This window comes from Peromyscus leucopus, unplaced genomic scaffold (assembly GCF_004664715.2).
Source record: "Peromyscus leucopus breed LL Stock unplaced genomic scaffold, UCI_PerLeu_2.1 scaffold_1094, whole genome shotgun sequence".
NCBI classification, from domain to species: Eukaryota; Metazoa; Chordata; class Mammalia; order Rodentia; family Cricetidae; genus Peromyscus; species Peromyscus leucopus.
Window position 1 is genome coordinate 1 of NW_023504220.1, and position 24,268 is coordinate 24,268.

At 48.0% G+C, this 24,268-nt stretch overlaps 2 protein-coding genes across 16 annotated transcripts; one reads left to right on the forward strand and one right to left on the reverse strand.

The window, feature by feature from the left end:
* Positions 1-14: 14 nt before the first annotated feature.
* On the reverse strand, positions 15-3,033 carry LOC119087070 (ADP-ribose glycohydrolase OARD1-like). Of its 9 annotated transcripts, none has more exons than XM_037201681.1 (3): positions 2,949-3,033; positions 705-781; positions 15-330 (listed from the first exon to the last, which is right to left on the reverse strand). In XM_037201681.1, exons 2-3 carry the CDS (start codon positions 741-743, stop codon positions 175-177), a joined length of 195 nt encoding a protein of 64 aa, XP_037057576.1. In that variant the 5' UTR covers positions 744-781; positions 2,949-3,033; the 3' UTR covers positions 15-174. The 9 variants fall into 9 exon arrangements, with proteins under 9 accessions (XP_037057576.1, XP_037057569.1, XP_037057572.1 ...); XM_037201674.1 differs by having other exon boundaries at positions 705-784; XM_037201677.1 differs by lacking the exon at positions 2,949-3,033 and adding an exon at positions 1,529-1,618 and having other exon boundaries at positions 705-784.
* On the forward strand, positions 1,914-21,590 carry LOC114685331 (nuclear transcription factor Y subunit alpha). Of its 7 annotated transcripts, none has more exons than XM_028859936.2 (10): positions 1,914-2,031; positions 9,471-9,612; positions 11,041-11,127; positions 14,804-14,950; positions 17,093-17,224; positions 17,341-17,446; positions 18,375-18,523; positions 18,802-18,975; positions 19,561-19,662; positions 21,289-21,590. In XM_028859936.2, the coding sequence occupies exons 2-10, from the start codon at positions 9,538-9,540 to the stop codon at positions 21,340-21,342; spliced, it is 1,026 nt and encodes a 341-aa protein (XP_028715769.1). In that variant the 5' UTR covers positions 1,914-2,031; positions 9,471-9,537; the 3' UTR covers positions 21,343-21,590. The 7 variants fall into 7 exon arrangements, with proteins under 7 accessions (XP_028715769.1, XP_028715768.1, XP_028715767.1 ...); XM_028859935.2 differs by having other exon boundaries at positions 1,915-2,031; positions 11,041-11,124; positions 18,357-18,523; XM_028859934.2 differs by having other exon boundaries at positions 1,915-2,031; positions 11,044-11,127; positions 18,357-18,523.
* Positions 21,591-24,268: the final 2,678 nt, after the last annotated feature.

Below are 24,268 nucleotides of genomic sequence, written 5' to 3' on the forward strand. Positions count from 1 at the left end.
GGTATGGTAAAGATCCAAACCAGAGGCTATTCTTGTGAGGAAATTAAAACAAAACAAAACAAAAAAAACCCTGAAAAGTTAAAAGCACTAGTTAGAAATCTCTTTGAATACACATGTAAACAGAGTGTACTAGGAGACCAAACCATGCTTCAGCAAGGATGAAATAGGCTACTCTCAAAACTCACGTTGATTTAACAGTTCCTGTACCCCTCCAAACTTCTTCTTGAAGAGAACAGCTATTCCAGCACCCATTCGACAATCCTCACTGATACAATGGGCTAAAGAGTCTGTTTTGGAACATTCGAAAAGATCTCCTTTCACATAAGTGATCTAAAATGTGCAAACGGAAAGAAAAAGCGTGTTAAAAACAGAAAAGGATTACTTCTTTCAGAGCTTCAACAGGGGTCCCCCGTCCCTGTCGCCGTCCCGTACCCCCCCTCCCCCGCCTCCACTCTGAATTAAAGCCAAACCTTCCCATCTTACAGAATTAACCACCATATATTAAAGTATCTGGAAAAGGAAAGTGATGGATGATCTCTGTCTAGGATTGTATTAGCCTTTCCTAAGTAAATCAGCTAGAGAAACAAACCGGGAGGTGGGTGCCGCGAAAATCCAATTATTGGTTTAATTAGAAAGTGTTTATGTTTTTGACCTCAATTATTCTGAATTTCACTTCACCGATAAATTTAATAGTTGTCACGCACTCGACTTCCTTCTGGATCTTCATTAAGGCGGCCGGCCATGATACTGAGTCGCTATTTCCAGAATTTAAGAGTTTCTTCTGCTAATGAAAAGGAGAAGCAGGTAAAAACACTCACGCGGCCTGAACACAGCATGTTCGGATCACCGTGACAACCCCACTTAGTTTTCCCCACCTCCTCTACTTTTCTCTTAACGTGAGTTCACTCAGCCTTTAAGAGGCAGCACAAAACAGCTTTCCAGGAGCGGGGGCCAAGGCAGTCCCAAGACACACCTCCTAACTTCAAACCGCCTCCTAGCAGGGTAGATTTTAGAATGGGCTGCTATTTTCCCAGAGGATAGGGCTTAGACGAAAATAGGAGGGGCTCTGCACAGTGCCTTTGAGCTGCAATCAGAGTGAATCGAACTGAGGTGTGCGGTCCGGGGAAGATCACCATCGCTCCCAGAGTGCAGGAAGCAAAGTCTACAAGAACTTCCCAGTCTCTCCTCCCACCCTAAGGAGGGTCGGTCCTGGGGTCCCGCAGGAGAGTTTGTGCGGGAGTCATCCTTCACCTGCAAAGGAATCGGCCGTCGGCAGGCCCGCCTGCACGCAGGGGAGATTTTGAGATGGAAGCCTGGTAGGTGGGGAGCAACACAAGAGGCCCGACGCGGAACCAATGCCGCCACGGCCTTTAATTGCACGCACGCAAGATGGCGGCCCCCGCCCCTTAACGGGGCGGAAGTGAGCCTCTCTAGCTACCACCTGGCCGAGCCCGCTCTCTATGGCAAAGGCTTCAGAATTTCCGGCGGCAAACTGTGCAGTCTCCCGCCGCCGCTCAGGCATGCGTACCAAGATGCCGACCCCGACTTGAGAAGAGGAGCGCTTGCGCATTGGGGCTGAGGGGGGGGAGCGCGTCCCCGTGGTCGCTGAGAAATGGGTGGACAGTTGGCAAAAATAAATAAATAAATAAATAAAAAATAAAAAAGGGCGTGTCAGCGCCTGCGTAGTGTACGGCTCGGGGCGGTGTTTGCGAAGACCAGTAAGGCGCCTTCCCTGCGTAAGACACGGCGGAAGGCGGTGTCAATCCTAGGCAGGGGGTGTGGCCCCGGGGACGCCTGCGCAGTGCCCCTGCCGGGGGGCGGGGCCAGCTTGGCCGGGGTTATGGGGCGTGGTCTCGAAGGCGCTTGCGCGAAGGCGGTTGGAGGGAGGCCCGATTCCCCTTTGTTCAGATTCGCCATTTTGCGAGGCAGCGGCAGTGGCGGCGGCGGCGGCGGCTGGAGCCTCTGATTGGGTTTCGGGGTCCGGTACTGGAGCCAATCAGCGCGGGCAGCGAACCGGGGGAGCGAGGCACGGTGAGTATGAGGAGCCAATATCCAGCGGCCCAGAGCCGGCCCCAGCGCCCCGATTGGCGGGTCTCGCTGACCACTCAGGAGAGGCCCAGGCGTCCGTCGAGCCCGGGAGTCGAGCCGAGGCTGCCGGAGCCGGGGAGCCGGCAGCCCCGGCTCGGAGCCCGTGGAGGCCTACGGGGGCCGTCCAGCGTAGGGATGGCGCCCCGGAGCCAGGCTCCTCGGAGTCCGGATCCGCTCCCGGTGCCCGCGGCCGCTGCGCCGCTGCTCCCTGCTGCTCGGGTACCGGGAGGGCAGCTGGCCAACCGGCCCGCCACGGACCGTGGCGGTCTCCCCGCGTCGTGCCAGCCTCATCCTCTGACCTGTCCTTGTGTCCCCACGTTCCGGGCCCCGGTGAGGCCCGTGTCCCCGGAGCCCCTAGGCAGTCGGGCCGGCAGATCCGAAGCGAGGCCAGGCGGGGACACGCAGCGCAGCCTGCAAGACCCACCCCGGGGCCGTTAGCGCGCCCGCCGCGCCCCTCCTCCCGGCCCGCCATCCCGGGGCTCCGGCCCGGCGCCGTTACCACCCCCTTTCTGCTCGTCATTTCCTCTCCTCCCGCCCCGCTCGGTCGGCGATGCCGGCACACCTCCGTGCTGGAGCCTACCCAAGCGCTCTTCCTCTTTTCGCTGGGTGTTTGGAACCTCAGTCTTGCAAGACTGATAACCTCGTGCATTCTTAATGACTGGGGACACACATCTCTCCGTTTCTTTTATCCGAGTCTCCTGTGAGCTTTGCGCCTTGCATGCTCTCTGATTCTGCTTTCCTTGAACCTTTTGTGCTGCCGGTGTTAGGCACCGCTCGGCTCAGCCCACTCGTGTCTGTTTTCTAATACACTTCCCAAATCCCGTGTGAACGTTTTTTCAAAAGATGTTTAAAAAACTTACATGCCGAGATTTTTTTTTTCCTTTGAGCGAGAGAAAGTCTTCCATGTGCTGAGTAGTCTTTGGCGGGCATCACCTAAGTGCTGCGAGGGGGAGAGGTAGGAACCACGCCTGCCCTGTGGAGATTAGCCCGTGAGAAATCAATACCTGGGGCTTAGTGTTATGTAGAGGTCTAGTGCAATCGGGAAGTGCTATTTGCATGAAGAAGCCAGCCAATTTTCATCGGCACACTTGATTGGGCGTTGGAGGATAATGTCCTGGGCGAGGAGAGCGTGTGTGGGCAGCAGATAGTGCTGTTGGACGCAGAAAGGGCCAGTAGGACTAAGAGTTTAGGCGGGAAAGTCCAGTGTGTAAAACCTTGCAGATCTCACAAAGGAATTTCTGGAAACTGCTTTGATGGAGCTTAAAAGTGATGTAGAGTGGATTTTCTCCCTATTGGTGAAAAAAAAAAAAAGTTAAGGATTCTACTCCATAATAATAACTGAATTGGTGTGTGTGGGGGAGATTTTTCTCTGGCCAAACATCAGTTGTCCTCAGCATTTAGATGGAACCCGCTTTCTGGGTGTGGTTTCTTTAGTCACATTTGCTGAATTTTTTTTTTTTTTTTTTTTTTTTTTTTGGTTTTTTGGAGACAGGGTTTCTCTGTGTAGCTTTGCGCCTTTCCTGGAGCTCACTTGGTAGCCCAGGCTGTCCTCGAACTCACAGAGATCCGCCTGCCTCTGCCTCCCGAGTGCTGGGATTAAAGGCGTGCGCCACCACGCCCGGCTTGAATTTTTTTTTATTTGATTTTGTTTTTCGAGACAGGGTTCCTCTGTAGCTTTAGAGCCTCTCCTGGAACTCGCTCTGTAGACCAGGCTGACCTTGAACTCAGAGATCCGCCTATCTGCTGGGATCAAAGGCGTGTGCCACCGCCCCCACCTGACAATGTTTGCCGAAATCTTATCTGATGGATTTGAGAAAACTAATCCAGTGCTCCTGAGCCGAAACAGCTTCACATTTTAGGAAGTTTTTCTTTGTGAAAACAAATTGTTTTCTTAATTCCCTTATGTTCTAGTTCCCTGTTGTATTGCTGTGACAAGCACCACACCAGAAGCAGCTTGGGGAGGTTTATTTCCTTTCCCAGCTTAGAGTCCATGAAGGGAAGTCCAGACAACTCAAGCTCCAGCGGGTGCTCTTTGCTGCCTTTCTCCTCAAGGCTCAAACTCAGGACCTCCTGCCCAGAGGAGATGCATCCACAAGGGCTTGGGCCCTCCCACATTCATCAAGAAGATGCCCACGTTTGCCCACAGGCCAGTCTAGTGGAGGCATTTTCTCAGTCGGTGTTTTCTCATCTCCAAACCCTGGCTTGTGTCAAGTTGACAACTAACTGGCATGCCTTATTTCTTACATTTGCAATAGTAACTGGGTCAGCGTCAGCACGGTTTCAATCTTTTTTAAAAATAGAGTTGCCTTTGGACCGGGTGTTCTGACCTTAGTATTTTAAAAATGGATGTATCTGGCCACTTGAAAATGCCAAATGTTTTTGCTGACAAAAGGCAGTTATCCTCTGGTGACTGTCGCCTGGGCGTCGGAGCCTGCACTTGTTATCTGCCTCTGCCTTTTAAGAAAAAGTAATGCAGACTGGCTTTCGCTAGACACGGCCTGAGACTTTCCCCTTGGAAGGACTTCACCCTAGACTGGACCTCACACTTGAGGTCATTCACATGACACCTCCTCCTGGTGGTTTCCTTGATTTATCCCCAGCTAGAAAAGCCTATCTTCCAAACTCGTGTTTACTTTGTTCTCCTCCTAGGAGTCTAGAAGACATTTTTGTTCCCTTTTAGACTTAAAAGCCTCTTGGAAGTTAGAATCTAAGCTCTGGCCAACTGCTTCTGTGCCTTTTAAATGGGCAGGGAGTGCTGTGGAAAGAATGTTTGAGAGACCAGAATAAACCCACTCTCATTCATATTCATTTATATCCTCACTTTCAGAAACATTGAGAATGTGGTGGAAGAGCTAGACAGACTGAATACAGCAGCCTCAGTTTCGTCCTCCTCTTGGGCAGAGGAGCACTTGAGGGCAGCCTGTCAGGTCGCATGCGGTTGGTTCTAGCTGCAGTTGACAGAAGCAGGCGCATGCAGCTCCACTGGAGCCAGGAAGCAAGCGCCACTGCGCCCTTGCTAATGCAGAAGGGCTGCTGCCTTTGGAGCTGCCTCTGCTTTTCAAACCCTTCCAAGTACAGCGGTTTCCACAGCGAGGCCTTTGTATCAGCAGGATAAACTAATGAAGTCTAGGTGCTACTTGTTAATCATCCTTCAAGCTCCATTTTACATTTTAATCTGATAAGATGCAGATTTATGGAAATTTAGCCAAGAAGAAAGCCTTATAGGAAGGGGACTTGGGGCTAGTGGACGTACTGAAATACAGAGACTGTTAATACTCTATTTTTCACATCAAAGTGTAATCACTGTATGTGTGTATATCTTGGTGAGTTTTTAAAGCTCTCCACACGGGTACAGTCCCTACTTCTGGAAAGTGATGAGAACTTTTGTCACCCCCAGAAGGTTTGTGGAGCTTGCCCAGTTAGCCTCCCCTTCTCTTTCTCAGGCCCAAGGAACTCTGATCTTTTCTTCCTGTCTAGGCTACCGATATCAGGGTTTATATGAATGGTGCCATGCTTGTTTATATTGTAATCTCAACTTTATTAGTTTAAAGACATAGACATTTTGTGTTAGACATAAGGTAAAATGTGTGAACCTGAGGCCTGCTGTGTGGGTTCATGTCTTTAATCCCAGCACCTGGAAGGGCAGGTGGATCTCTGAGTTTGAGGCCAGCCTGGTCTATAGAAAGGGTTCCAGGACAATCAGGGCTATTTGAAGAAACCCTGTCTACACACACACACACACACACAAACACAAAAGGGAAACATTGGTTTCCCTAGTAGAGCCACCTAGTTTGGCTGATTTTCCGTATTGTATCTGGAGTCTCTCAAGAATCAACTCATTCAACTGGCTCAAAGAAAGCTGGTATAACAATCAGTAAACTTCGCCAGCTTTTCATCTGATGTGATTAATATCTAGAATATAGAAAAAAACTCAGAAATTAAAAAAACCAAAATAATCTACACAATAAACAGTTCTCAAAAGATTACAAATGACCTGTAGATGTATGAAAAAATAACATACTGAGCCACCAGGAATACAAATCAAAACTATACTCACTCAAGTCAGAATAGCTGTCATTAAGAAAATAGAGAATGGTGTTACGTACCCAGGGAGGCAGAGGCAGGCAGAAGCCAGCATGGTCTACAAAGCGAGTTCCAGGACAGCTGTTCTGCAGAGAAACCCTGTCTCAAACCCCCACACACACACTAAAAGAAGAAAACAGGATGCTGTCAAGAATGGGAGCAGCTCTTAAATATCCTTGGATGGAATATAAACTAGTTCAACCACTATAGAGAGTATATGGAAATTGGTGCATATATTTATTAGTCAGGGTTCTCAAGGAATAGAACTGAAAGAGAGACTGAGTGTGTGTGTAGAGGTGGCTTATACCCTGTGATCCAGCTCGTCCGCCATTGGCTGTCTACCAACAGAAAGTCCGAGAATCCAGAGGTTGTTCAGTCCTCAAAGCAGAATGTTCCATACACACCAGAATCCTGAAGAAGTAGGCTGTTAATGGCAGGGAAGGAATGAACTTGCCAGCAAAGGCAAGCAGGGAAAGAGCACAAGTGTTCTTCTTCCATGTCCTTTCTACAGGCTGCCGCCAGATTGAAGGTGGGTCTTCCCACTTCAGGTGATTGAATTTAGACAAATTCCTCACAGGTGTACCCAGCTGCTTGATTTTCGTTAATACCAGATGTAGTCGAGTTGACACCAGGAGTAGCCACCAGTGTGGAAATTCTCCAAAACCTAAGACTAGAGCTAGTCTTAGGTTTTGGAGAATTTAGCTGTACCGCTCTGGGGTTACACCTGAAGAGAGCAGAACTAACATATATACTAAAGGCACTGCATTCATTGCTGTGCCCTCACAGCCACCAAGTTAGGAGTCTAGGTGCCCATCAGTGGTAAACGGATGTGTACTCAATGGACTATTGTACATTAAGAACAAATGGAACCGCAACAACGCAGTAAGGGAAAGGAGGCATGTTCAGAAAGACAACCACCAACTATGTTCTCTCGTGCACATACTCTAGATTAAAACTGACAAAAAGGGCTGGAGAGATGGCTCAGAGGTTAAGATCACTGACTGTTCTTCCAGAGGTCCTGAGTTCAATTCCCAGCAACCACATGGTGGCTCACAACCATCTGTAATGAGATTTGGCGCCCTCTTCTGTATACATAATAAATAAATCTTAAAAAAAAAAAAAAAAAAAAAAAACTGACAAAAAGAGGGGATTATTTGTAAAGAAAAAAAGAGGTCAGCGTGGTCCAGACAGGTTACATACATTATGTAAAAGCCATTGTTTTATACAATGAACACATGCTAATAAAGTAGCAATCGAGTTTAGTTATGTTGCTGTTTACATTATCTTCCCATTGCAAGTCCATTAGAACCCACACTAAAGGTGTAGTGGTCTGTTTTGGTTATGGTTAATAAGTCTGATTATTATTACTTTATTTCTTGGTTTTTTTGAGAGGGGGTTTCTTGTGTAGCTCTGACTGTCTTGAGACTCACAGAGATCCGCCTGTTTCAGCCTCTTGAGTGCTGGAATTCAAGGTGTGTGTCACCTCTGCTTGGTGCCTGATTATTGTTTTTATTGAGTATTTTCCTCAACTTTGTAGCATAGAAATTTGTAGGCAGTGAAGTTGAAAGAGTGTTATGATGGATACCCATGTACCTACTACTTAGAGTCTACCATTAGCATCTGCCATACTAAATGCCCCTTCATCGTTCACCTACTCAATCTTTTTTTTTTTTTTTTTAAATCAGGAGTAAGTTACTACTAGAGGAAAACACTTGAGATATAGACATAGGAAAGAATAGTCTTCCATCCAAGTACTGAGGACTGATGAGTCCCAACCTTGCTTGATTTGTGAGATCAGACAAGATCAGGTGTGTCCAGAGTGATGTGCAGGCAGTAAAGGATGAGAACCTTCTGACTAGGAGCCAAGGGCACCGGAAGTAGTATTCATTGACAAATGGGGTTATGTGAAATTAAGAGTTAACAAAGTGAATAGTCTGCAGAATGAAAGTTTCCTAGCGTACTTGAGGCAAGGGGTTAATATCTGCAAAATTATTAGTTGTTTGTTGGAGGCAACTGCGCATCCTCAGTTGCTGTCCTCCTTTGAGACAAGGACTTTCATTGTTGCGGGGCTCACTAATTAGGCTGAACTAGAGCCCCAGGGCTGTGCTGTCCCTGCCCTCTCAGCCCTGGCCTTATAAACTCACCACCACACCCAGAGTTCTAGACATTCTGGGATCAAACTCAGGTCCTCATGCTCATGAGACAAGTATATACTTTACCAACTGAGCCACCTCCTTAGCCCCAAGAACTGCAAACATTAACCACCAGAAGACTAGACCTGCCAGTCAATAGATAGGTTCCACAGCTCTCAGAAGAAGCACAGAGGGCCAGTATCTTCAAATGTGACCAATATCCTTAGGCACCAGGGTAATGTAAATGAAAACTATGCCATCCCTCCTCCTCACCCAAGTCAGAATGGCTGTCATCCAGAAAATAAAGACCCCCCAGTCCTGTTGAGGATATAGGGAGAGGAGCCTCACTTACACAGCTGGTTGGTGGAAATGAGTGTGGCAGTTTCTCAAGCAGATTAAACAGATCTACCACGTGACCCAGCCATACCACCTGTAGGCATGGACCCAAAGGGTCTGTGCTACCTCAGAGATGCTTGCACATCCATAGTTACTGCTGCTCTGCACAGTAACAAAGGAATGGACCCAACCTAGATGTGTCATCAACAGAATGGATAATAAAAATGCCTTGCATATGCAAAATGGAATTTATACGGCCATAAAAAATGAAATCTTCAAGAAAAATAGATAAATTTGGCAAGTGTTATGTGATGGCTATTCTTTGTGTCAGCTTGACTACGTCCAGAATTAACTAAAACCCACCTTTGAGGTATTTTTGTTGATTGAATCATTTGAAGTGGGAAGACTTACCTTTAATCCAGATCATTTTAGGTAGGACAATCCACCTTTAATCTAGGCCCCCACGTTCTGCTGGTGGCAGCCTGTATAAGGACATGGAAGACTAAAATCCACTAAAACTGAGCCAAAAGAAACAATTACTTTCCTCTTGTTAGGTTTTGGTCACAGTATCACAGAGATAGCTAACACACAAGGTAAGTTTCTAGGAACAAATAAGTACAGGCATTTTTTAAATGTGAAAATACAATATCATGTTTCTGTTTGCTCTGTTGGTTCGTCTTTTTGAGGAAGGTTTGTATAGCCCAGGCTGGCTCAAACATCTCCTGTTGGTTTTCTTAGTAATATCGCCTATAGTTAGAAAATAAATGATGGTGTCTTAAGAGAGCTTTGCTGAGTGACTCACTTTAGGTTTTCTCCTTCCCTTTCTAATAGGATTCCCTAGCTGGCAGCTGCCTGGGATCTGTAGAGTGAAGCTACAGGACTCTTACGTGGCGGGGCCATGGAGCAGTATACGACCAACAGCAATAGTTCCACAGAGCAGATTGTGGTGCAGGCTGGCCAGATTCAGCAGCAGGTATGGGAGCTGGTGTGCTTTGACCATCTCAGTTCTGTAGCTGGTGACCGAGCGGTGGCTTGTTTGTGGTGACTCTGGGGAAGTGCTTGGGCCCTGTCAGACCTTACAAGACCCTCCCGGGTCTCGTGACTTGTGCTGCACTGGGAACCCGTCTGTTGCCACTTGGCATCTGTTCTCTGTGAAGACACTTTAGAAGTACATTGGCCCTCTGTAGCTTATGGAAAAGAAAGCTAGAACACTTGCTGCTTTGCTCTGGATTTGGTCTACTTGTTCCCTTTGTTTTATGCCAACTTGTGATAAAGTAAGGTTTAACCACAATAGACAACAGTGAGATTTCAGGCAGTCTGCTGGTCTGTTCTACCCCAGAGTTTATTCTGAACAGTTGTAGTTAATATTAGAATAATACTTTGGGTGCTGCTCTGGATAAGTACATATTGAAGAGGAGCTCCTGCTGCCAGTTCTTCCATAAGGAAGTGGACCAGATGTTTGAATTAGTGCACAGAAAACATTTGCCATGCTTTTACCTAGGTTTATAGAAGCAAACCTTCTCTCAATCCCCCCGCCCCCCCCCCCCCCAGCTTTGGAAAAAAGACATTGTTTCTATCTGCTCACAGGCCAGTGCTGTTGTCCTGGGTGTGTTTTCTCCTTAGAATAGGGGTTCACTAAGACAGATTAGAGGGAGGGTGAAGGAAGTATTGATGATGAGTTCCATCCCACTGGTCAAGGGGAGAGGCTGCTCTGCATTAAAGGGGACTAGTGAGCTTGGTAGCCCCCCCAGCCTCCCTAGCCTCCCCCCTGTCCACACTGCTGTAGCACTAGCAGCTTCCTGCAGCCGCCTTAGCAAATGGGCCTTGGGGGAGCCTTCACACAGGCAGAGCCTTGGTGGGTCTCTTCCTGGGAGGACTTCCCCAGGATAGGAAGTCAGGTGGCTTTCTGAAAAGGTTGCCTCTAAAGCAGCGAGTCATTTGGATGGGAATAAGTCTTCATTTGGGGGATGCAGGAGTAGCAGCCTTTCGAGGCTGAAATTTGGATCACCATGACTAGTTCCTTCTTCCGTGGTGCTGTGTTAAAGCCCCAGAAACTTGGTCATTTCAAGGCTTTAAAACCTGGTGGTTTTGTTCCTGTGAGCCTAAGCAAATGAAGAAATCTTTACCATAAATGTATAGCAGTGGGGTAAAATCCCTGTGTTTGGAAACAAGGAAGGCCTGCATTGTCCTGTTGTGTTAAGTCATAGAAGTATGTTATAAGGCCCACTCTAGGGACAGCCTTGCTATACGACAGCTTGGAGATGGGAGTCCACACCTTTGAAAGCTCCTGTGTGGAATGAAGCTTTTCAGAGACTCCCCATTCTCCCTCAAGTGATCTCAGGTCTTGAGCTGTACGTTTCCATCCTGATACATTTCAAGCTCTTCCTGTTCCTGTTCTCAGCAGCAGGGTGGTGTCACTGCTGTCCAGTTGCAGACTGAGGCCCAGGTGGCATCCGCCTCAGGCCAGCAAGTCCAGACCCTCCAGGTAGTGGTGCCCTCTCTGATTCTCTGTGAGCACTGCATGAACATTGCCTGTCCGCTGCTGTTTGTGTTTGGATCTCAAGTTGAATGGCAAAGTCGCATGCCTTTTGTGCTGCTAACCTGTCTCTGAGGCCAACATGCCAGTGTCCCATGCCAAAACATCTGGTGACTGCTGTCTGTTTTCTGAGAAGTATGTGCTAAGTGTGTTGCTTTAGAAATGCCAGGAAACAAGCCACAGGAAGACATTTTACAGATGGCTTTAGAGCTTACTCAGTGCTCAGATGCCAGTCCAGCCACTTGGTGAAGTTTTGTGAATTATATTACACCAGAGAAGTGGCCTGGAGAGGCCTGGCTGTACTGTGCTTTGTTTTTGCTAAAAGTGCACTTGACAGCTAACAGCCATTGCACTGAGCCAAGTTTATCTGAGGACTGCATGGCCTTTCCTGTCTCATTACGGGCTCTGCTGAGGTGATGGCATATCTCTTGGATGGGCATATTTAAGTGCGAGCATAGGGTATGGTGGTCCCTGCCTCCTGTCCCAACACTTGGGATATGGAGGCAGGAGGAATGAGAGTCTGAATCTGGGACCAGGTTGGGCTCTCTTTAAAAAAAAAAAAAACAAAAACAGAACCGGGGGGGGGGGGGGGGGGGGAGGGTGGTGGTGGCACACGCCTTTAATCCCAGTACTTGGAGTGAGAGGCAGGAGGATCTCTGAGTTCAAGGACAGCCTGGGCTACAGACTGAGTTTCAGGAAAGACACAAAACTACACAGAGAAATCCTGTCTTGAAAAACCAAAGATGGAAAAAAAAAATGAACTGGAGTTAACCAGTGCTGTTCTTCAGAATCATGTATGGTCAATTTAAATATCCTTGAAAAATAAGAGTAGCAGCATTGGTCTTTTCTGGGTCCATTGAGAACTAAAGGTTTTGAGAAACTGGCAAGATTCAGATGCCTGCCCTCCCTGTCATCCTCCACTGAATTGGAATGACTTAGTTGGGCTTCCAAAGACAAACTGGCATCCCACTTTGTAGTGAGTGCTGCTGAGATCCTCTTGAAGGTAACCGCCCCTTCCTGTAAGTCAGTGCTTCTCAACTTCCTAACGCTGTGACCTTTAATACAGCTCCTCATGTTGTGGTGACCCCCAACCATAACATTATTTCATTGCTACTTCATAACTAATTTTGCTACTACTATGAGTTGTGAAGTAAATAATCTGTTTTCTGATAGTCTTAGGCAGTCCCTGTGAAAGGGTCATTTGACCCCATAAGGGTCATGACCCACAAGTTGAGAACCACTACAGTAAGGCCTTGACCCTGTCAACCTGCCCCAACCCTGGCGCTTAGTAGTGTCTGGTGATGACAGTGGCGAGTTCTACACATACATTAAGACAAAAGAAGGGGGTTCTGTTTGTCTTCCTGCACAGGTGGAATCTTAGGGAGCGCAGTAGCTTTCTGTCCTGCTTGCTTCATCTTGTTAATACATGAAATGGTGTCTGGGGTTGTCATTAACCACGTGGAATGGGAATGTTAGTAACGTGCTCTTACCTGTGTGGCTTCTGTCTCATGCATGAGTCCTTATCATCTGTTGTAGACATGGTGAGCTCTTCAGAGTCTCATCTCCGTTATCGCATGATATATAGCATGTTAGTGTGTGTGGGGGGGGGGAATGGATGGATAACCAGAAAACTGTTGTGTCTTAAATCTGGGGACTATTTGCTGTGCCAGTGTGGAGACCTAAGTTTGGATCTAGAGAACTCACATAAATATGTGGGTTTGCCCTGTAACCCCAGCACTAGGGCACAGAAACAGGCAACCCCCGGGGCTGGCTGCCTAAATCTGGGAGCCCTGGGAGACTGTCTCCGAGTAACAGGGTGGCGAGCAGGAGGAGATACTGTCCAGTGCCAGCTCTGGCCCTCTCTCACGCAGGGAGCTGCACACCCTTACAGCACACAGTAACAACACAGCTGTGTCAGCCCCAGGAGCTCCAGATTGCATTGAAAAGAAATGGAATGACGGGAATTTTCCTCTATAAATCTCAGCGTTTCAGGAGAATTTTAAATAATTCTTTCTCTTACTCCCGTGGTAAGGCTTCTGAAAAATTTCCTGACATAGCACATAAAAGCATTGGTGTAGCAAAGGGGATTTCAGTGGAGAATTAAGAGGAGAGAATGTGAGCAAATAAGTCATAAAGTCTTTACAGTTTCTCAGGGGCAGCCCTGAGGGTGGGCTATTCCCATGGTTCTGATGGCGGTGAGTGGTAGCAGGAGAGCCTCACCATCTCCTTATCTAGGACAAATTCATCGTCCGCACAGTTGACTGATGCTGTTGGAGGAGACTGCTGCTGGAACTGAGAACAAGTATTTAGTTGTTCCGTTACAGATAGTTCCTTCAAGCAAAGATAGTCTACAGTGGGAGTTTGGATTTGGCCTGTTGCTCATCCCCATCTCCAGAGCAACTTCTCTCTGGGCCTCTGACGGCATTCTCCCTGAGTTTTCACATTGGGATGACTTCCTTTCTAGAGTGATCTGTTGACGCAGAAGACTTGAAGATTAGAAATCATTTACACATGATAGCTATCTGATTTCAGTGTTTGATTGTGTCTGATAATTAAATAACTATGTAATTATTTAAGATGCAATATGCAGAACTCTACTGTGATGGTCACAGACTGACCGGAAAGTATTTCTGGAGAGTTGATTTGGTTTGATTTTGAGACAGGGTCTCATCAGGCTTATGTGGAGCTCACTCTGCTCCCATCTGTCCTCAAGATCATGCTCCTGCCCCAGCTTCCCGAGTGCTGAGATGACTGGCCCACCCAGGCCATGAGTCTCCAGTGGTGGGCTCTTTAAGGAGCCACCATTCCTGGACTCCTCAGGTTCAAGTGGAGGAAAACGTTCATGTTTCCTTTTTGGGTGAGACCCAGGAGGAAGGTTCGCATGAGCTTTCAGAGCTCTTCCTATTTATTCAGCGGCTAGAGTTAGGGCTGCTTGGATTCACCACCACCATTACCTCCCTCACCGACGATCTTCCAGTCGGTACCAGAAACCATTCCTGGGTACCTGTTTGAGAAGGCAAACAACCTGGTGACTTGACTGCTTTCTTAAATTCAGCCTGGTTTTGGTGATAAATACCTTACATCTATTGAGATTTTCCAGATTCTCAATAGGCTCCTTATATGTGACTTTTGGATATCCAACTTGGCACTTAATCAAAAATAGCAGAGGTATCTGAAGAGCATGACACTTAACTTTCTTGGAGTGGCAGAGATGGCTCAATGATTAAGAGCACATACTGCTACTGCAAAGGATCTGAGTTCAGTTCCCAGCACCCGTGTGGCAGCTCTTAATCACTGTAACTCAGGCTCCCAGGGGATCTGACAGCCCACCCTCTGCAGCAGCATATGCACATAAGCTCCACACAGACAAACACATGGGGAGGGGGAGGTAAAAAGACTGACTTTTTCATCCTGGCACTTGGGAGGCCGCGGCAGGAGGATCTCTAAGTTCAAGACCAGCTAGCACTACATAGAAAGACCCTGTGGGACGGGGGATGACTGACTTTCACTAAAGTCTGTCTTGCCTCCCCTCCTGCCAAGCAGGAAGACAATTCCAGTGACCAGTGACTGTCTGGTGAAGCCACTGTGTCTTACGCTGTTTCATTGTTGGTGTTTTATTTCATTCCAGGTCCAGGGGCAGCCATTAATGGTACAAGTCAGTGGAGGCCAGCTAATTACATCAACTGGCCAACCCATCATGGTCCAGGCTGTGCCGGGTGGACAAGGCCAAACTATCATGCAAGTACCTGTGTCTGGAACACAAGGTTTACAGCAGGTAAGTGGTATTTTAAAAGTATTTAGATTGCACATCAGTGAAGTTTGATATAAGTATGGGTGGTATATATATCCATGTGTGTACAGGTTTGCACACACAGATGGAGGCCAGGCGTCAGTCAGTGTCAGGTGTCTTCACCTTTAGTCAGCTGCCAACACTTTTAATTGTTATACTTGAGAGTCCTTAAGAAAACTTGGGCAGTGTACAGCCTACCAGATAGATGAAGAACGTCTCTAGGATGTGGAGCCGTGTCCTGATCCTCTTCCCCTTCTTCCTACCACAGTCAGTCAGCTGGAGAGCTGCGGGAACTTGAGGTCCTAGGCATGTCCTTTACAGCCTCAGTGGGTAGAAGGCGCCTAACTGGAGGTAACCTCCCAGCTGCTGGGTGTGTGAGGCAGGCAGGGCTCCTCAGGTGGGTCAGGGAAGTGACAGGACGCTTCCAAAGCTGCTGAGCAGGGAGATGGGGTCTCAGGTGGGCCATGGCAATGACTTTGTTTAAGGAGCTGGGCACCCTGACTTCTGGGTTGGGGGTATTCTTGAGTATAAAGTACTAGAAATTTTGAGTTGTGGGGCCTTTCTAAGTACTTTCTCATTGGATCTTTAGAGGTTTGTATCCAGCAGTCAGGGAAGTGGGATTCTGTACATTGAGCAGAGTGTTGAGGCTTTTTTTTTTTGAACCTTTTCCTCAAGTTAGAAGCCTTCAAAGAAAAACTTTCAAAACTTGTCAAGTTTCTGATGATACTTCTAACAAGTGACTGTGGCAATTAGATAAGGAAAGGAACTAGGCTCGGGTACCACACAGGATCTCATGCCTTCCGTATTTGCTCTGTGAGGTTTGGTGCTCCCAAACCTGGAAGCAAAGGAGAAGTCTGGGAGAGGTAGATGAACATTAATGGCGGTGCTGAGTGGTGGTGAGGGCTTGGGACTGGAGTAAGAGGAGGAATACAAGGTGTCCCTCACCTCCCCTGTCTCCTGCTGTGCATATTGTCTATTCCCATGGTTGTAGCAAGAAGCTTTTGTATTAGTTACTTTTCTTCTGGCTCACCTTAAGGGCACCAGCCCAGCATGGGGAGGAGACGTGGCAGGAACATGGCATCTGCAGCCGGGAGGCCGAGTAGTGGATGCCGTGGGTCAGCTCGCTTTCTCCTTTCTTCACTCAGTTCAGGACCCCAGCTCATGGGATGCCACTTGTAGTTAGGATAGGTTTTCCCACCTCAGGTCGTCTAATCTAGAAACTCCCTCCACAGACGTGCCTAGGGCTTGTTTCCATAATGATTCTTTATTCAATCAAATTGATGATTGTACATTTCAATTTCTGTGGATCAGGAATCTTGACAGCTGATCTCTCTCTCAAGGACCTATTCATAATGTTAAGCTTGGCTGCCATAGCTTAACATTTGACTTAGAAAGAATATATTTTGAAAGTTGTTTTATTCATTTATAAAGCACTTGAGTATTTTTAATTAAATGTACTTTAAAAAGATAACCATTCCAGCAATGTTTTTTCTTTAATGAACACCGATTCTTTAATTGTTGATATCCCAAACAATATTCAATATTATTTGATGGTTTGAAAAACACAAACAAGCTTTTCAGTAATTGATAGCTGATATTAGGACAAGACTCCTGTCCTCTTCTGAGCATTTATTACTCTGTTGTAATTTTGGGACTAGGGTCTTAAGTAGGCCACACACTAGCCTCAAACTCACTGAGTCCTTTAAGACTGGCCTTGTATTCCTGACCATCTTGCCTCTGCCTCCCAGGTTGTAGACTTAAAGGCATGTGCCTCCACATATTTCCTGGTCTCTAGAGGAATTTATTCAGCTGATATGCAGAAACCAAAGGAGAGAGACTGGAGAGAGAGCTCAGCAGTTAAGAACACTAGTTATTCCTCCAGAGGACTCATATTTGATTTCCAGTACCCACATGGTAGCTCACAGCCATTTGTGACTCCATTTCCAGAGGATACAACTCCCTCTTCTGGCTTCTGTAGACACCAGGCACGCACATGGTGAATACATACATACATGCATGCAAAACACCCATACACATAAAATAAAAATGAAAAGTAAAAACAAAAATAAGGAACCAACGGAGTCATGTCGGTTTGGTGCCAACCTTTTAGTGTATTGTCTTTCACAGATACAGTTGGTCCCCCCTGGTCAGATCCAGATTCAGGGCGGGCAGGCAGTGCAGGTGCAAGGCCAGCAGGGTCAGACTCAGCAGATCATCATTCAGCAGCCACAGACTGCAGTCACCGCCGGCCAGACTCAGGTGAGCAGCAAGCCATCTAATTCACATAGAATATGAATGCACGAAAGCTATGAAAAATGTCCTTGGGTTCTCGGTGGGTCTTTGGCATCTGTTGAGCATGTCATTGTTTTCTACAGACACAGCAGCAAATTGCTGTCCAGGGACAGCAAGTGGCCCAGACTGCTGAAGGGCAGACTATCGTCTACCAGCCAGTTAACGCAGATGGCACAATTCTCCAGCAAGGTAAGCTGCCACTCTTGCCCTGGAACTTTGCAGCCATTAGGTCTAGCCTTTGCGTACCTGGGAATGCTTCAGAGGTGTTGTGAAGTCCACATCACATTTACACAACAACATCACCAGTTGGCCAGGGATTGTCAATTCTTGTCACCATAGTGACCAGCCCATTGATGTTTGTAGACTAGAATTGCTGCAGTTTAGTTCTAGGCCTCTACATCTAGTCATCTAGTTGTTTACTTTAGAGTCAAGAGGGCTTCTCAGCCTCCACCTGGCTGAGACGATGTAAACACACATACAGAGAATCTGTGCCCTAGGAAGAGATGAGGGAACACGAATCTAGATAGGCGGGGGAAGAGACAGGCTCAGAGTGGACTACTTACAGGCTTTGGAAGCTAACTAAACCTAGAAAGGCTGCTCAGCCAGAACCATGATGGTTCGATTGAGACCAAGATCTCACAGTGTACTACACGCAGAGAGTGAGTAGCTAGCTGTGTGGTAGCCACATAGGAGAGAGCCAGGCCGGACTGAGCCCCAGCAAGGCCTCTTACAGTGTGACCAGGTCCTTGGGCTGCAGCTGCATTGGCCGTGGGAATGGTCTGTGAGGAGGCCTCCACATCATCTTGCCCTTTGGATACCATCGTTAGAGTGTATAGTATGTATAGTATAGTATAGTATAGTATAGTGGAAGTATGTGTGTAGAATTGGGCCCTAGACCGTTCATAGACACTTCCAAAAAGGAACTTACACAGAAGACTGCTTAGCAAATGGAGTAAAGGAGTGGGGGAGGGCGTCTTTTCTCCCTGGCGTTTGTCAGTGCGTCTGTCCAGGAGGGTATGCGATAGCCAGGTGGACGGGACTAACCGTCTTCCCTTCTTTCTGTTCCGTGTGCCTGTTTTTTTGTTTTGTTTTCTTAAAGTTACAGTCCCTGTTTCAGGCATGATCACCATCCCAGCAGCCAGTTTGGCAGGAGCACAGATCGTTCAGACAGGAGCCAACACCAACACAACCAGCAGTGGACAAGGGACTGTCACCGTGACACTGCCGGTGGCGGGCAATGTGGTCAACTCGGGAGGAATGGTCATGGTAAGGAAGGCCGTTCCCCGTTTGTGTTCTGGCACAGGAGCTTTCCACGGGCTCCCCATCTCAGCTGCAGGTTGTGAAATTGCTTATGGTGTGAACTTCTTGGAGTTGAACTCCATCTCAGGCACTAACAGTGGTCGACACTCACAAGATGCGTAATTCATTCTGATGCCTCCCAGTGTCTCAGCCTATTCTAGACACTGGAGATACAGCGGAAGAGAGGTGTGAATGTGCAGTTTGAGTGTTCGTGCTACTAACAGGGCTGGCCTCTGTTCCTGCAGATGGTGCCTGGAGCTGGCTCCGTGCCTGCTATCCAAAGAATCCCTCTACCTGGAGCGGAGATGCTGGAGGAAGAGCCCCTGTATGTGAATGCCAAACAGTATCACCGCATCCTTAAGAGGAGACAAGCGCGGGCCAAGCTAGAGGCCGAAGGGAAAATTCCAAAGGAAAGAAGGGTGCGTATGCCGTGCGGAGGAGTGCCGGGAAGAAAGGCGGGAAGCAGCAGCACGTTTGTTCTGCCTGTAAGAGTGTCTTGAGTAGGGTGTTTCCTTGTCCCTTCCAAACAATGGGAGGCAGGCAGGCTTGCTGTAAGAACACACAGTGGCTATAAGCCAGGGGCTTTCTTTCCCCCTTTCTTCCGAAAGAAGTCCAGAGGTGACTTGTCCTCGGACTTCGTCTCGTCTACAGCTGCAGTGCTTGTCTGTCACTTGTAGTCTGTAATGGCTGTGGAGCTGTAGCCAAGGGGCCAAGGGGAGACGAAAGAGGTGCTCTCTTCAAAGGAGGCCGTCCAGCCATCACATTAGCCAGCATGCAGTGACCCAGTCTAGCATACCTGCAGAGAGCGTAGAGATGGTGTCTCCTCCTGACCTGCCACCGCTCAGGCACGCCTCCCTCTGGGGTCGTCAGTGCTGGGAAGGGGATAACGGTCATCACGTTTCCCTCCGTTCATTGTTCTTGGAGTGCCACTGTCTGGAACTTTGAACAGTTGACTGCACTGGGTGACCGGCAGCTCTCACCAAGTTAGGTGTTCTTGTTTTCAGAAATACCTCCACGAGTCTCGGCATCGACACGCCATGGCACGGAAGCGTGGTGAAGGGGGCCGGTTCTTCTCTCCAAAAGAAAAGGATAGTCCTCACATGCAGGTAAGGGGGTGGAATCCTTCTTCCTCTGCTTCCTGCCTTCTCTTCAGCAGCAGCGGGCTGTCCTCCATTCAAGGAGACGTGTCCTCCACAGAGTGCGGGGTCGTTGCTTAGCTTCCTTCTTTTTAAAAGCACTAAAAGTTTCCACCCCATGGCCTTTCTTTCCCTTCTTGTTTTTCTAAATGTTTTCTATTGCCTTCTTCTCAATTCCTGTGTTTCAAGGAAAGGTTTTCTTTTTCTTTTAGCATACTCTATTAGCAGTAGGTGACATTTACTATTACGTGGCAGGTCTTGTGTTAAGCACTCCAGTAAACTTTTAGTTGTTGTTTTGCTGACTGTGGCGACCTCAGGGCCGTGGGATAGGAGTGACTTCTTGTCACCATTTTTGCAGTGAATATGTGTTTTTGAGAAGTGAGTAACTTGACAGGTCAGTTGGCAGATAGCTGCGGCCAGTAGGCTTGTCCGCCGCTTCTAGCTTTATGCTCTTTTTCACCTGCCCTTACCCATTTCTCTCTCTCCTGCCTGGTCCACGTCTTTCCAGTCTCCAGGCTCAGATGCTCCTTCGCCATCGTTTTGCATGGGTATCTTTTTCTCACTGCATAGCCTAGGCTAGCCTCAAAGTGCAGTATTCCTGCCCTCGTTTTCTAAGCGCTGGGAGTACAGGTGTGTGTCACCACCAGGCAGTTTCTGTCCCCTTACTTTTAGGCCTGGTTAGCTCTGAAAGGCCTTTAGCCTGCTCTCATCTCGAGATAGAGCTTTTACTCTTGTATTTTCCTACAAGTTCTTCCTTCACTTGAAAGTATGAAAATCATCAAGAAATGTTCTCTGCTTGGGTCACACTGCTTCCCTTACTAGAGTGTAAGTTACATCAAAATAGGTTTTGTTCTCTTGAGTTTGTTGGGCTTAGCTTAGGATCCAGTTCTGAACAAATACTCAGCAAGTACTGGATGAGTTACTGAATTCCTTTGGTTGGCTGGCTTCACTGTCATCACGTGGAATTCCTCCGTATTCTTACAGTCTCTTCCGTTGACCACAGGCACTTCTGTATCAGATCGTAAAGACTTTCATGGTCTACTCGAGGCAGCCTGGGTTTCCTTGGCCTGTCCATGGGTGGGCTCTGACACTTCCTTCAGTCATGAAGGTGGTCTTCAGCAGGACAGTCCTCCTGTTCTTTGGTGCTGTCTGTGGGGCTGCCAGCTGTGGGCCATTGTGTTAAAGGCTCTCCTTATTCTCCATGCTGACTCGAGGATCTTAAGTTCCGTAGCCTCTTTTAGTCCTTTACCTGTGGAGTAGAATACTATTAGGATTCCAAACACAGCATGTCATGGTGCTTGCTCGGGTCTTTGTCCTAGCCATGCAAGTACGTTAAGGGTGGGCACAGGTCAGGATGCTATGAAAGCAAAACTTTATCAACCATGCAGCTTGATGGGGAGCCAGGCCAGGCCTTAGTGCTTTCAGGGGATGGATCTGCCACCCCTCATTGATGGTAGAGTTGTATTTAAACCATGTGTGCGGAAAAAGAGATCATTTTGGAGCTTCAGTTTACTTGAAAGTTGTGTGGGTTCCCTGGGTGGTGAGTTGTAAGAGGCAGAAACTCCTGCGTAAAGGACTGTTGTTCTGTCTTTGTAGGATCCAAACCAAGCTGATGAAGAAGCCATGGCACAGATTATCCGAGTTTCCTAACCCCAGGAGGGCGGCAGAGCTGATGAGTCATGTTCCTCTCCACTGTTTCCGCTGTTTGGAAATGGCCGACTCTTCCAATGGGACACTGATGATTGCACGCTGCCCTTGCTCAGGACAGGAACTGCTTAGCTCAGGATTACAGCTGCAGTGCTGGCTGATGAACTGGAGTTGCCAGCCTTTGTCTCACCCTTTCATTCAGGACCTGATTCAGACTGGCGGGGACACTGACCTTTTGTGAATTTGGATGATACAAGGAGGTGTTGACCAGCCCAGCGTTCCATACACAGCACTTCTCTTGAGTGGTCTGAGGCCAGCCAGTCAGCCATTGAGTAGGGAGAGCAGCCTTCTCACCTTGGTCTGCAGTCAAGGCAGCCGCAGCCCATGCCTTCCTGTGGAATGTCACCAGCATCCATCCCCTGGCGGGATGTCGGGCTGGCTGATGCACTGCACTCAGGTGGCGCTCAAGAAGGAAGCTTCATGTTCAGACATGGAGCAGCAGACTGAGCTGCAGTCTCTGGCTGTGTGATAAGAACCTGTCTGCCCACATGCTAGGTTGGTTTACTTCAGCCAAGAAAGTCCAGAGAGGATCTTTTGGACTCAGGATAAAAGGATAGACGACCTTGAGGATCTGTCTAAAAGGTACATCACTGACTTAGCTCTGACTGGTCTGCTCATCCCTGTTAACAGGCCTTCCGGGCCGTCATTCGTACTGGGCCACTTTAAAGACAGTTTAGAGAGTAAATGGACCTTGCAGCAGATTTTCCCAGTAGAGAACAAAACTTCCCAACATCTGTGCTGAAGTATCGACGTGTACGGTGGTTCTTCAACAGAGGCAAACCTAGGATCTTTAATCATGGGCTTTATGACAGCGAGTAGGAAGGGAAGGATCTTTGCATTTCCCTCTAGAGAGCAAGGGTCCTGCCTGCCCGGCTGCTGCCAGAGAGCATGATTCTCCAGTGGCTGGGTGCCAGGCCTGGTCTCAGGCTGAAGAGAGCACGTCACTCACATTCACGCTGACCACCTTCTGCCGTGCACTAAGGGAAGGTGGAGGTGTGCTCCTTCCAGTGTCCGAAGAAGCACTGTTGAGGTGGCCATCCTGGACGCATACTGGAACACTGCTGGAGCTCGGAGTGGAGGAGAGACTCGGCTTCTTCACCCCGCCTCTTCGTGCTGCCCAGAGGCTGAATGTTCTTCCCATGGCAGCTGATCTCTTTGGTGCCAGTTCCCACTTGTTTTCTCCTTTCTCTGTAGGCCTTGCAGCAGGGTTTGCACACGCATCTGTGCTGTGGGGATCCACTACAGACTAGGAAGAAGATTCCTGCGGGGTCAGGAATTGGGCCGTAGCTCCCAGGATGAGTTGGGGCTCAGAAATGTGTTTTCTGGACAAGCACTCTACCACTGAGCCACACACAGCCAGCCCGCAATCTCCTGTGGATGCTGAGGCTGGAGGAGAAGAGTGGGCTGCCGCTCTGCAGTCAGAGTCCAGTGCAGTCATTCCAAAGACTTGGGGTTGGTTAAGATACCAGTCAAGTCTAAAGACCGGCTCTTTGACTTCGTTCTGTGTTGAGGATGGGAAAGATTTTAACCTTAGAACGGAACATCACACGTGTGGAGAGCGGTTTAATCGGAGAAGCATGAAGTAAGCCATCGCTTCCAGCTCCCAGGAATCTTGCCATTGCTCCTGGCTTCCAGATGTCAGAGGGGGCTAATCCTTTTTTAGTAAACTCACTAGAAACTTCTGGCTCTTCACGTGAGCTTTCGGATATTACTGAAAACCATGAGGAATTTCTACCTTTGTGGTGGTGAGGATTCTAAGGGAAGGTCAGGGATTCCTCAGACCTAACGTCTAATGCTTCAGCCAGCAATTGTGGAATGTTATTTATTTGTCTCCATAAGTTTGTATATAATCTTAACCTCGTATTGTTGCTGAGTTTCATTTTGAGGAAGGCACGTTTGAGTTTGATTTCCTTTGAGACAGATGCTTGGGTTTCCATTTGCCCCTGCACTGCAGTTAGCTCACGACCCTTTCTTTGTGGTATTGTAGCACAACGTCCCAGCCTGGGGGGCGGCTGAGTTCTGGGTTTTTGTTTGTTTAACTTAGTTCTTTTGACCTGTTCTTGGGATTGTAGTGATGGCTTCAAAGACACAGTGAGTGAGGATCGGGCTGCTGGTCTGGTGCATCTCTCTACTTCCTGAGCACTTCTGTTGCAGGATAGCTAGTGTGTAGATTTGAATTGCACTGGCAATGAACGGGGCACGCCAGTGTCCAGACGCCGCACCAACAGCCTCCCCTGGCTGCAGGGTGCCTGATAATGATGTCGTGATTTTCCTTTGGGTCTCAACTATGTAGGTCTCCCCACCAGCAAGGGGGGTACAGGTGATCATTGGTGTCATTGCAATTTTTTAAAATAAATTTATAAAAATAGTAAAAAGTGGTTTGACTTTATTTTGTTTGGTTTTCGGTTTTGCTTTTTGAGATCTGAACTGGCTATGTAGCCCAGGCTGGCCTCCAACTTACTATCTTCCTGCCAGGTGGTCACCCCCACTCCCAGCAAGGGTGACATCTGAGAAATCTGCATGTCCAGTGCCTGGAAACATTCATAATGTTTTATCACCAAAACAGCCCTCAATGTTCCATGTGGCAGACCTAAATGGAATGAAGATATACTACTTAAATTTTGAGCAAACTAAAGTCCACAGCTTGGGGCTGGGAAGCTATCTCAGTCTCAGCCTGGGAGCCTCATTTCAGCTCTAGAAAGCACATGCGAAAGGCATGGGGCAGCCCTGGCTTAATCTCAACAGTAAGGATATGAAGGCAGGACAATCCCTGGAGCCGGCTGAGCGGCCAGCCAGGCCTGCTTGGCAAGGTCTAAGCCATTAAGAGACCCTGTCTTAAAAAAGAAGTGGACAGACCTGAGGAATGATA